Source organism: Camelina sativa, chromosome 17 (assembly GCF_000633955.1).
Source record: "Camelina sativa cultivar DH55 chromosome 17, Cs, whole genome shotgun sequence".
NCBI lineage: Eukaryota > Viridiplantae > Streptophyta > Magnoliopsida > Brassicales > Brassicaceae > Camelina > Camelina sativa.
In genome coordinates this window covers 70,070-83,226 of record NC_025701.1, presented here as the reverse complement: position 1 = coordinate 83,226, position 13,157 = coordinate 70,070, and the positions used below count along the sequence as shown (strand labels likewise).

Genomic DNA, 13,157 nt, shown 5'->3' with positions numbered 1-13,157 from the left:
TAGTAATACATATATTAATTTGGTAAAAGTTTAATAATACATATATTTAGTAAAAAAAAATATGTTACATGCTTTGGTGTTTGGACTGTTGAAGTAGGTTTTGATTTTGCCTGTTGCTACAGTAACTGTTAAGATACGTTTTTTAGCGATGAAAATTGTGAAAACTCATCGACTTAATCGGATTATAGATCAATTTCTGAATAATTGTTTAGTTTATTTTATTGAAAAGATGTACTTTTTTTGTCAACAATCGAAAAGATGTATGTTTATCTATTACAAATGAAACTGTGATGAAGAGATTTTAGGATATAAAAACTCTTAAAATAGTTTTGTAAGAAGTATTTATATTTACTAGATTAGGCCCGCGTATTAACGCGGATATAAAAAAATATGTGAAATTTTCATTTGTATTCAAAATATTAGTTTTATTTCATCTGATTTTTTTTTAAACCGGATTTAGTGTTCACACACTCCATCCTGCAATACATTTTCTTTTTATATTATTACATGATAATAAAATTAGATTTTAATTCTATATATTTAATCCCAATGAGTAACATTTATAATTTCATATCAAATAAATGTGCATTGTATCAAATTTATACCTTACTTAATATTTTATAAAAACTGAAAATTAGTAAAACATAATTCTCAAAAAGAAACTGAAAACTAATTTTATCTCATATTTTAAAAAGTAACAATATCTTAAATATATTTGTTTCATATTTTGTCCAACATTATCATAAATTAATAGTTTTACTATTTGTCCAACATTATCTTAAATTAATCAAAACTTCAAAGATGAGAAAATTATTTGTTTATGTAAAGGATCTACAATCCTTTTTCTTTTAGGATTAATAACTGACAATATAATTTATTTAATTATGGTATTATAGTAAGTAATTGCATAATTTTCTTAAAGAAATAGTAATTTAAAATTAGAATTAGTATTATTTTTTATATGCATATATGAACTATCTTTTTCTATTTATTAAATTGTTTAAATTTTTAATTTCTTATAATTTACAAATATGTTAAAACAAAATTTATGTATAACATATGACAAAATCTTTAATTGTTAAATTGACACGTGTCGCGATCACATGAGTTACTAATTTAAAAACCAAGGTTTATATAATAAAACAATAATATTGAATACTCTATCAAATCATTCACCGATTAAAAACTTTAGAAAATTACATTAATTTTTTATTTTGATTATTTTATTTTTCTTACATTATGTTAATTACTAATTTTAACACATTAAACATTTTCATACTTTAATCACTTTTCTGTATAAATTTCTTTTTACTATATGAATATAATAAATAATAATTGCAATTAAATTACAAATATTTTCCTTATTAATTGCACATATTTTCCTTTTAAAATTAGTAACTTTCCTATTAGAATTAGTGATAATAGATTACTTTTGGTTTTATATACTTTTAAAAATATTAATTATAATCTTTTATTTTTAAGATTTTTTAATTTTCTTATAATTATTAAATAAATTTTCTTTTCACATATGTTAAAATATTATCGATATACTTGACACATGTCGCAATTATATGAATTACTAACTTTGAAAACTAATGTTTATATAATAAGATATTAAAAAAAAAAGGTTTTAGTTATGTTTTGACCCCGGTAAAAATAATTCCTAGATACGCCACTGCATGGTACAGTATCTTTTTTTATAAAAAAGCAACAATCATTCACGAATTGAAGAGTGCCAAGATGACGTCCACTTTAAAGCTTTCAGGGCAGGATGCGTAAGATGTTCTTGTTTGAAAACGAGACAAGTTTTAAACCCAGCTTTTTGTAGACTTTCAATCGAATAAGTGTAACCACCATCTTGGCAAATCATCACTAACACACCTTCGGATTTCCTTGATTTATGATAGCGAGCCCAATATTGAAGATACGATGCTTCCTAGCGGATTCAAATTCAGTGACAATTGAAGCATCGGCATCAGCAAATTTAACGCCTTCGTAGTGATGAAAGCCAACTCTCAAATACTAGATTAACTACAAAAAGAGATATCATTTATTTAATATTACTATTTTTAATATCATTGATTGAAAGATGTGACTACTTTGCAGTAAAATTAAATTTGTTAAAAGGTTAAATGGGAAGAAAAAAAATCGAACTATAGATGCACACGGCAGTAGCCAATTTTGGATAAAGAATGTTAATTTGTGTAGGTATGATATTAGTAATATGATGGTGTGTTGTGGAGCGTACAAGTCCATTGCGATCTGACACGTTTCATATTATGGTCCAGATTTTAACCGATCAAGAAACTCAAACTTTTTTTTAATGGAAAAAGTCGGTTTATTGATTCTGTGTGATTCTTGACGGCGGCGTTGACGCGTATATGGTCAAAAAGGAAAACACCAGTTATGGAAATGTTCGCTTGATTTTTCTTTGGCAAATTATATAATCTATATTCATTCTTCTTTCACATATGAATTGAAGACCAAAACTCAATATTTTTGTTTTCCTATTTTTCCATCTAAAAGTATACATTTCACATGGTACAGTATATGTTTTGTATAACAAAGCAACAATCTTTTTTTCTTTTTAAAGAACCCAAAAAAAAAAACCTTCTAACATTTTAATTACTGGTGTATTATATAACGTTGGAAGAAGCTTATTATTAGCAGCCCAACCAATAGTCATAGGCTTGGTCAGTGCCGTGTCCAAATTTATCGGGGCTTAAGGCGAATTTAACATTAAAGATCATTTTAATATATTTTATGAAAATAAATAAATATTAAAATTCAAAATTAAAATAAAATAAATATCAAAAATTCAAAATTACATAAATTTTTTAAAATAAAAAAAAATTATAAAAACCCTTAAACATAATCGTTTTTCTTTCTATTTCAATAAATTCTTTCATCAACTTTTCTTAATTTTTCTAACTTCGGTTTTACGACCTTACTCTGTCTTTCACAATTTAAGGTTTTGTTTTCCTTTTTGTATATTTTTATAAATAAATATATTCAGTGGAATCATATATAGGTTGTTTAGGAAATAAAAAGAGTCTCAAAACCATGATGATACACCATATTTTCCATAATTGAGAGTAAAAAAATATACAAAAAAACTATATACTTTGGGGGCCTGAGGCAAATGTCTTTTTCCTAACCCATAGGCACGGCCCTGGGCTTGGTGGAGTTGGTGGAGCAGTATAGACCATCCATCTCGGTGAAGGCATGCTCCTTCTCCAATACATCCCCAAAACTGACAAAACCATGTCTTGGACCTTCCAGTGGTTCTGTCCATGACAACTCTTACCCAATTGATAGAATCATACACACTCTTAAATGTATCCGTGAGCAATTGGTTAGTGACTTCAGGCCCAAGGTTGCCTACGTAAATTCTGTGGTCACCACCAGGTTCAAATTCAGTGACAATCGAAGCATCGGCATCAGCAAATTTAACGCCTTCGTAGTCATGAAAGCCAACTCTCAAATACTAAATTAACTACAAAAAGATATAACATTTATTTAATATTACTAATTTTAATATTATTTTCAATTAAGATGTGACTACTCACTACAAAAAATGATTGATTTACATCATTTATTTTGTATATTTGTATCATGTATCAATGATGTAAAAATAATTTACATCACTTTAACGAATAATTTACATTTTGTTGATGCAAATAATTTGTATCAGTTGAGGTACATATTTGCTTCAATTAGTAGAATCGATATTGGTTTACATCACTTGCAAAAAATGTTGTAAATTTTACATAATTTTTACTAAATTTATTCAAATATTTGCATCATTTTTTAAAAACTAATGTAAAATATTTATATCATTTTAAAACTGATGTTAAAATTGATATTATAATAAATAATTTTGTCTGTAGTAATATTTAATTATTTATAACTTTTAATTGTTTTTAATATACTCATTTATTTACAATTAATATTTAAGAGATAAATTTAACTAAACGGTAACTAGAATTTTTAAAATAAATCAATTTGATAAAAAAAAACTCAATTAATTACATGATTTTAAGGCTTAATAAATAGAACCAGTTAACTTAGAAATAGGCAAACTAATTTGGCATTTATAGAAGAGATGGTCTCATCACAACTTAAGAAGTATCCGATGTGGGATACCAAAACTTCTTTTTTACAAACAAAAAATGTTTTTACGTTTAGCAATAACATTAGCAACTACACTTTAGTTTCTTTACTCTCTCGCATTTATTACCAAAGGGATTATTCCAACCAAAATAAATAATACGGTCAATGATCAATTCATCATACAATTTACTTAATGATAATGAATAAAAATATCCTTAATAATCCAAGGAAAATAAAAATACAGCTAGGTTTGCTTTTTTTAGCTGATGATCTGCTATAGTTTTTGATCGATCAACTTTTTCAAGATTTATCTTTTAATCACGTTTATTTTTTTTAAATATATGTATATGTAATTTTTAAAAGATATTAATATAATTTATTTAACATCAGTTTTAATTGATGTAAATTTTGTATCGTTTAAAAAAATGATTTATACCAAACATGAATAGATACATCAATTATCTAAATGATGTAAATTTATATTTTAAATCTATTTTTCAAAAGTGATACAATATAATAAAAACTGAATCAATTTTATCTAATTGATGTTAAATAGATAATTATAATATCATTTAAATTAATTGATGTTAAGTTGTATACATTTACTTCATTTATCAATAAATAATTTAAAATTGCATTATTTAGTTTTATGATACACAACACACTCATTTTTTTGTAGTGACTTTAAAGTAAAATTAAATTTGTTAAAAGTTTAAATGGGGAAAAAAAAAATAAACTAAAAATACACACGGCAGTAGCCAATTTTGGATAAAGAATGTTAATTTGTGTAGGTATGATATTAGTAATATGATGGTGTGTTGTGGAGCGTACAAGTCCATTGCAATCTGACGCATTTCATATTATGGTCCATATTTTAACCGATCAGAAACTTAAAACTTTTTTTTAATGAATAGTCGGTTTATTGATTCTGTGTGATACTGTGATGCTTGACGGCAGCGTTGACGCGCATATGGTCAAAAAAGAAACACCAGTTATGGAAATGTTCTCTTGATTTTTCTTTGGCAAATTATATAATCTATATTCATTCTTCTTTCACATGTGAATTGAAGACCAAAACTCAATATTTTTGTTTTCCTATTTTTCCATCTAAAAGTATACATTTCACATGGTACAGTATATGTTTTGTATAACAAAGCAACAATCTTTTTTTCTTTTTAAAGAACCCAAAAAAAAAAACCTTCTAACATTTTAATTACTGGTGTATTATATAATTTATGTAGTCTTGAAAAACTCGAGACGAGGAACACCTAAACGGAGAGAGTATGTTGCTTTCTTGTAGTCACCCCATGTGAACGAATTATACCGCCGTGGATTTTCTGACGACACCATTTTTGGCAATGGTGATATTTTTGCCTCTAACGGTGGCGCTGCAAAGTACATCGCCGACATACGAGGCTTCTTTGCTGTGTTTGCTAGTACCCTGTGCCTCACGCTAGTAAATCTCCCATTCGTCAATGCCTATATATATTGATTCAGAGAGATTAATTAATTGATTATGAAACACATTTTGTGTCTTAACGAAAAAAAAAATGTGTTTATCATGATAGAAGTATACCTGAAGGCAGTCACCGACCAATACAAAGAAGCATGTAGGGTCAGATGGGATTGGGATCCACAAGCCGTCACGTGAGCAAATCTCAAGTCCATCTACGTCGTTGGATCTTAACACCGTCAAAATCTGAGGGTCAGAATGTTCTCCGAAACCTATTTGACTAACGCCTCTCAACGCGTACGGTGCAGGTGGATAGTGATTTACCCGCAAGATCGAATCGCTAAGAACGTCTCTGATTAGCTCGCTCACTTCACTAGACTTCTGTCCCCATAAATTCTCGACCGTCAGATCAATGATCTCACATGCCAAGTCTTTAACCGCATGTATATAATCGTTCGTCGCCGAGCTATAAAAGAGAAAAACAACAGGTGGAAATTACTAACACAAGTCAACAATTGACGGAGAGACATATCGTATATGTTTTGACAAAAAAAAAAGACATATCGTATATGTTTTGATTGATTTTTGAATTATTACTACAAATATCAAAAAACAGAAAAAGAAAAGACATGAGATTATGTTCAGAGGAATGTTCGAAAGTGAGGGACCCCGTGATTCTTTTTTTACAAGTTGTCATTTAAAGAAAAAAAAACGAGTCAAAGATTGATTCAATATTGACGTTTCGAATTTTGATTCTTGTTGACGTCTCAAAGTGTTTTCTGTGTTCATGCGCAATCTTCCACAAATTGACCAAGTCTATGCAACTATTGTTTATCATATTATTTTCTAATACATAATGTACGCCTGTGCTTAATCTGGATTTTTCAAAATAAGGGAAAGAAAAGATTTTGATTAATCAACCATGTCGCAGTCAAGGTTGCAAAAGCATTTTCACAAATTTTGATATTTTAATATATTAAGAAAAAAAATTGGCTGGCATCCTTCCTAATTGTAAACATACCCTACAATATACTATGAACAAAATCCAACTGTTATATAAGTATTATTGATTACAACAAACTATCAGGTGAACCGGCATTAGGTTGGTATGATTATTAAATTTTGTACCACTAATTTTTTTAAAAAACATACGAAAAACAAACAATATGGGCAAACTTTAGTGGCAATAAAGGAACAAGACTGCTAATAATTAAAAAGCCGTGTCTTCTGGTCATTATCCATTATTCGACATTGCATCTCTATTTCTTTCTCTCTCTCTCTCTCTCTTTTTAGGTATCTCACAAGTCACATTGTCACACAAATCCACATCAATTTCAGTTGGGTCAACTTTCATACACTCACACACAGATACACAGATACAATATTTATAATAAATTTATTTTGCAGACGCAACAAAAAAGATTGCTCAGTTCCACATACATCTATGGTTTGTTAATTTTCTCTAATGCATTTTATGTCATTTGAGTTTTATTCAATACGCATCAGATCCGAATTTTCTCACATGTGAAGCTTAGTTATTGTGCATACGTTTATCAACACTCTCAATAGTCTCATACAATCCTTTTAGCTGTTTGAATACTTTAGCGTATAATTTGTTTATATAATTGTTATATCAAATTATATTATTCGCGTGTATAGATATTTTGATTTTTGACATAACATTTAAATAATATAGTTCCAAAAGACCAATTATATACACAAAAAATATGTCAAGGAAAATCTTTATATAAAGCTTTATAAATTTAAAGTAGCTAGATGATAGTGATAACTAATAAAGTAGGTTCGAGAAACAATAAATACACAAATATGTTAAAGAACAAGCAAAATTTGTAGTAATATGTATAAGTACGTACCTGAACTTGAAGGGATCGTCATAGGAGATAGTCTCAGATTTATCAGCGACAGCTGTCGGGTTTGCGTGGAGAAGAAGATACTCAAGCTCACCTAAATCTCCGTTAAACCCGATGTTCTTGCATCCGTAACCGAACGGGCTCGCCGGACCTGCTCTTAGCTTATCCGATTCCGGTTTATTAAAGAACTCTTCTCCTTCGTGCTCGAATCTCGTTATGATCTCCGGTTTAACTCCGTGGTTTATCACCTTGAAAAACCCATTAACCTCGCAGGCCTTTACGACCTCCTCCGATAGTTTTGATCGGTCGTTTAAAGAGAAATCGATCACCGGAAAGTTATATTCCGGCGAGGATCTCGTCTTCTTTCCGGTGGTTCGTGGCGGTGTTGAAGATGGCAAGACCATGTCTTCTCTTTTCAATGAAAAATAACAGAGTTTTTATTATTATTATTAATAGTAAGGAATGAAATCAGGAGGTTTTGAATCTGATGAATGAAGAAGAGTGAGTTATGAGTATTATATATATAGTGTATGGGAAGAGAAGAAAGGTTGAATTTGGATAAAATAAAAATATTTTCATTAAAAAGTCTTTTTCGAATTCATTTTTAAAATGCTACGGTTTCCATACGGTTGACAAATGGGGAATATTAAAGTAATCGTCTCATCATACATACACACTGTGTATCGCGTAAGGTGGGCATGTCATCAATGGGGACGGTCGAGTTTTTTTTTTACACATTATTATTGCCAAGATAGATGAAGCTTGTCTCTTAATTATACACTTTTAATCTCTATCAAAAAAAAGAAAAAATCTTTTTGTGAAATGGGTTTAAGTTATGCATTTATCACCCTAACCCTTTTCTTTTTTCTTTTCTAAATGTATTATGTTTTTGTAAACATTCTTTCGCAACCTTGTAACTATTAAAATCGGGTAGTTTGAAATTTGGTGGTAGGAAATTAAGTAGTAGATGTTGATGTTCAGTTCTTAAAATAACTTAGGGGGTGTATTGAACTTGATATTTTAAGAGATTTGTTGGGATTTTAATATTTTAGGATTTTGAGAGATTTGAGTGTAATTTTAGGAGATTTGATTATTGAATTTGAAATCTTAAGGATTTGATGAAATTTGGAATTTGAAATTTGGTGAGATTTGTGGTAAAATTTTAGATGATTTTAGGATATTTATAAAAAAAAAAAAAAAACGAGATTCACTTGGAATTCAAAGTCTACGAAGAATTTCTCAATAAAAAGTATTTAAAAACCAACATAAAGAATGAAAATAATCTATAGCACAGTAACAGCCTGTTCTTATTTTTATACTCATTATAGGTTTTGTTAATTCCAAAGTTTTGGTTCACAGTTGGTAATACTCTTGTCTCCATGGTTAAGTTCATTAACTGGCTGGCCGTCCGTTCATTTACAACTTAAGAAATTGCTTTTGACCATCGACAAGCATAGGCCCAATGGAGCTCAAAAGCATGACAGCGAAGACGCCGGTTCTCGACATCGGTGCTGAAGATAAAATCCGGTGATGTACAAATCGTTCCCGCAATCAAATGGTTCTCTCGTCACAACGTGGAGCTCGTCGATGGTCAGAGGTTAGATATCGATGCAGTGCTTATCGCGACCGGTTTTTTCACTCTATCTGGTTATATCAGTTTACAATTTTCATTGGCCTCGACAATAAAAAGTGGTGTGAAGTTGACCACCGTCGTTAACAGAAGCTCCGCTGCGGAGGTTGCCAAGAGATCCGGTTTTGATAAAACGGAGGAGAAGACAATTGCTGGTGGTATTCACTTGCAGAGAGAAAGTGAGAACGAGAGAGAGAGAGTATATAGAGAAGATATAAGTTGCAGAGATGGAGGTATTCACAAAAAAATTGCACTTGGTTTCGAGCTCTTCTTATAAAAAAATCTTTCAAAATTTCACCTATAAAGGTGTGATTTTGTATGTCATACTTTTGAACTAAAAATGTTATAGAAATCTCCTAGAATCCCAATCATTAGTTTTTTTTAAAAAAGTTGTGATATTTTGAATAACAGTAGATTTAAAGTGAGATTTATAAATTATTAATTGAATAACAAGAAATTGTATATGATTTTAAATGATTTCTATAAATTTCACATTCAATAACATAGGATTTCAGATGATTTTTAAAAATCACTAATTGAATAACAGGAAATTTAAGAATACCTTAAAATCTTCTAAAATATCAGATTCAATACACCCCCCTTAAAGATTGCGCACTTATTGCCTAAAACACCGTGTTTGGTTAGTCATAAGACTTGCGTATATTAAATATATTGATTTCGTTCTCTATACTACGATATATGATTGGGGACACATATATTAAATACTACCATAGAAGTTGATCAATTATTGGTGTGACTATTGTCAATAGAAGGAGTTTAGATGTTTGACAAAACAAAAAATGATTTATTTATATACGACTAATCTATAAAATCATAAGAACTCATGAATAAAAATCCGAAGAACTAATTTAAAACTGGGTTTGACTAACTTAAACTAAAAGACGAGAGTTTTATTTAAGGGTTTGACAAATATAATAATTCTCTCTTTTTTATTACAATGGAGAGAATTAACCTATAGGCACCTTTGGCTAAACATATATAAATCACGAAAGATATTGTTAATTAATTGTGTAACCAACACAAAATGTATAACATTTCAAGATTTGTCTTTCGATATGATAGATATATACATTTTTATTAAATAATAATACTCGTACAATATATTTTCTGATGGACAGGGAAAAAAAAAGAAAAGGAAATGCTAGAAGAGATACGTGGAAAAGGGTAACAAAGAAGTAGGAAAAGGTGAGGGGATGGGGCAGGTGTAAGGCTCATATGTAGGCACGTAGTGGACATGGTCAACCATGACGGCTCCTATTAGCCGTCCGATTAACTAAAACACTCTTTGTCGTTGCCCATATTCTTTCAATTATTATTGGGATCATTCTCTCAACTCTCTCTCATTATTATGCTAACAATACCTAGTTGTACCTACCCTTCTACTGTAATACTACTATTATTTATTGTAAAAACACCTTTTTGGTTCGTTGTTTCCTTTTGCTTTCAATTTTATTTGCTTCAGATATTTATATCTCAAAGCTGAATCTAGCAATCCGTGATTTTTTTCTCTTATTTTTGAAACATAACAGATTAAAAATCTCATGTTGTTGGTTTTTAGGATGCTTGTAAACTTTCTTTTTGGGTTTAGTATTAGTTTTTTTTTTCTTCAATTATTGAAGCACAACTGATCGGTCTATTAATCAAATTCCTATATTCGTTAGAACTGGGACTCAATCTCGGGTGTGATAGTGCCTTCTATAAATGGACTTACTTTCTGCCACTGCACTAAGATCACTTCATGGATTTAGTATTAGTTTATGAATAGGAGAGTAGTTATGTTAAATCATACTCCTAATTATTTGCAAGATTCTTATTATAACCTTATTTGTTGATCAATATATTTTGATGCTAACATATTCGATTTACGACTTTCAATCAAGCTTTTATACAAACACATTATAAAAGCTTATTTGTGTTTGAGGTATACCTTTTTCTCGTATTCTTTCAATAAAAACAAAAAATTACAATGCATGATTAATCAATATTTGTATTTAATTATTTGTCCCTCGAATGTCAAATGAACTAGCTAGTGGCGTAATACAAGACTACGCAAGTTATCTATCTAACAAAGCAATGTTTTACATGAGTTGTTTTGATGTTAGTTAGGTTCACAGTTACTCATCAAATTGGAAAACCACATCCGAACAACATTTGTTTTATATAACATCTGAACAACAAACTTAACGAGAGAAATAGATACATTCGATTCATTTAAATTCCTTTAAATATTCAAGAAATAATTATAGAAAAGCAGTATGGGTGATGAAGTTGACTAGAGACAGGATGGATCAATGGAACATGCCATCTGACATATTCGCCGACATTATCCCCATGAATGAAACATACATATCGGTTATATCAAACCTAACTCTCTCATTTTTAAATTTGGTGACCATTTGCTAAACATTTCTCTGTTAGTTTATTATTTTAATACGTCTCCTCATTTTATATACACATATCTTTGATCAATTATGAGTTCTCCGAGACATCCAATCTGAGATTTATGGTTTCTAGCTTTTTCATTTATCTCTGTTTTCTATTTTATTTTATGCAATCGGCACTGTTAAACTATGTAGCATATATACTAATATCGATATGATAGCGATTAAAAAAAATACCAATTTCGATAGTATATTTTTGGTGTTTAGATCATATGAATATTTAACAATGCTAGTGAAGCCTTAAGAGTTTAAATGATTATTTTCCGTCTACATAGTTTTAAGATGAACCTGCATGCATTAATCAAATGGTTCTTTTAACCGTAATTTGGGCAACTGTCGGAACATGAAATATAATTACGTGAGTAATGCAGTGTATTCAATAAAAATATCCAAAAGTTTGTGGCATGCAAAGAGCCGGCGACAGAAACTACAAAAAGCAAATGGGAGGGCACATGCGTGGGAATGGGATGAGCACAACAACGGCCGTTGGAATCTCTTTGGTCGTTGAAACGCTTTTTAATTCCTTTCTTCTTAAAAGATCAATATTACTTATTTTATTTTATGTTTTATTATTATTAAATCAACTTTGTTACAAGAAGACATATAGTCAACACTATGTGTCCGACATAGTGTCATGAAATTAATGTGGGAAGAATAGAATAAGATCATGATATGATTGCCAATATAAGTCTTGAAACGTATATTTATATATACACTATATATATATATACTTTATGTAAATATGAAATATTTGGAGTCTCGTAGGTAATTATTTCCTAAAAATTATGTCAAAAACATTATTCACTACAACTTGTAATCACTAATTGGATCAAAGAGTGCAAATTTATTAATAAAATATGAGGTACATTGTACGTAAGATGATATTTAGGTTACTTAGTTGAATAAAAATGGTTACTTAACAAATGATTATATGTATTATCGTAAAAGGTTGGCTAGTGGCAACTCTATAGATATTCTAAATGATAGTAACACTTTTTTCTTTTTTTTTTTGGTATAATGTCCAAAAAAAGATAGTAACACTATTTTTTTTTAATGAAAAGATATATTGAAAATTACATAATGTTAAAATTAACGAAGGCACAAGTTAATACTAATTTTAGAAATGAGCACACATCTCACATGTGTACAACCATGAGATAGAAGAGGAGAAAATGATCGACTAACTAACTTGACCATCTCAAATCTCAACCATAATGCAGTTAATTATTCGAAGTTAAAATCATATTTAACATGTGATAATTAATATTAGGTCCATACGTAAAATCGTAGATTCGTTTTCTAAGTCATAACTTAATTTCTCTATGATTTATGTACGTATGTGAAATTTGTTTTCTTGATAACGATGTATCATGAAAGCTCCACAACATCGAAACTAGTTAGGATAATTGGTGAGCACGTCGGATTATATTCGGTAATGCATTTTTGTTAGGCAGACTCCCATTTATTACATTATCATTATCATCATCACAACGATGTACGTTGGTTTTATAGGTTACGTTGATCAAAAGATCAGAAGAAATTTGTTTACATTGTCATATGTTACTCGCTAATTCGCTGATGTAAAGTAGCGTTTAGATTGATACAAATCATCGAATTACAAACTCTTT

General features: G+C 29.5%; 1 protein-coding gene across 1 annotated transcript; it reads right to left on the bottom strand.

The window, feature by feature from the left end:
* On the bottom strand, window positions 5,182–7,914 carry LOC104754212 (gibberellin 2-beta-dioxygenase 6). The gene is made up of 3 exons (XM_010476351.2): window positions 7,441–7,914; window positions 5,690–6,032; window positions 5,182–5,592 (listed from the first exon to the last, which is right to left on the bottom strand). Exons 1-3 carry the CDS (start codon window positions 7,839–7,841, stop codon window positions 5,347–5,349), a joined length of 990 nt encoding a protein of 329 aa, XP_010474653.1. The 5' UTR covers window positions 7,842–7,914; the 3' UTR covers window positions 5,182–5,346.

Excerpts from the sequence above, each read along its gene's own strand:
- LOC104754212 (XM_010476351.2), bottom strand. The coding sequence starts at position 7,841 with ATGGTCTTGCCATCTTCAACACCGCCACGAACCACCGGAAAGAAGACG. Across the intron at positions 6,033-7,440 it reads GACGATCCCTTCAAGTTCAG|CTCGGCGACGAACGATTATA; the intron begins GTACGTACTTAT and ends TCTCTTTTATAG. Across the intron at positions 5,593-5,689 it reads TGGTCGGTGACTGCCTTCAG|GCATTGACGAATGGGAGATT; the intron begins GTATACTTCTAT and ends CAATATATATAG.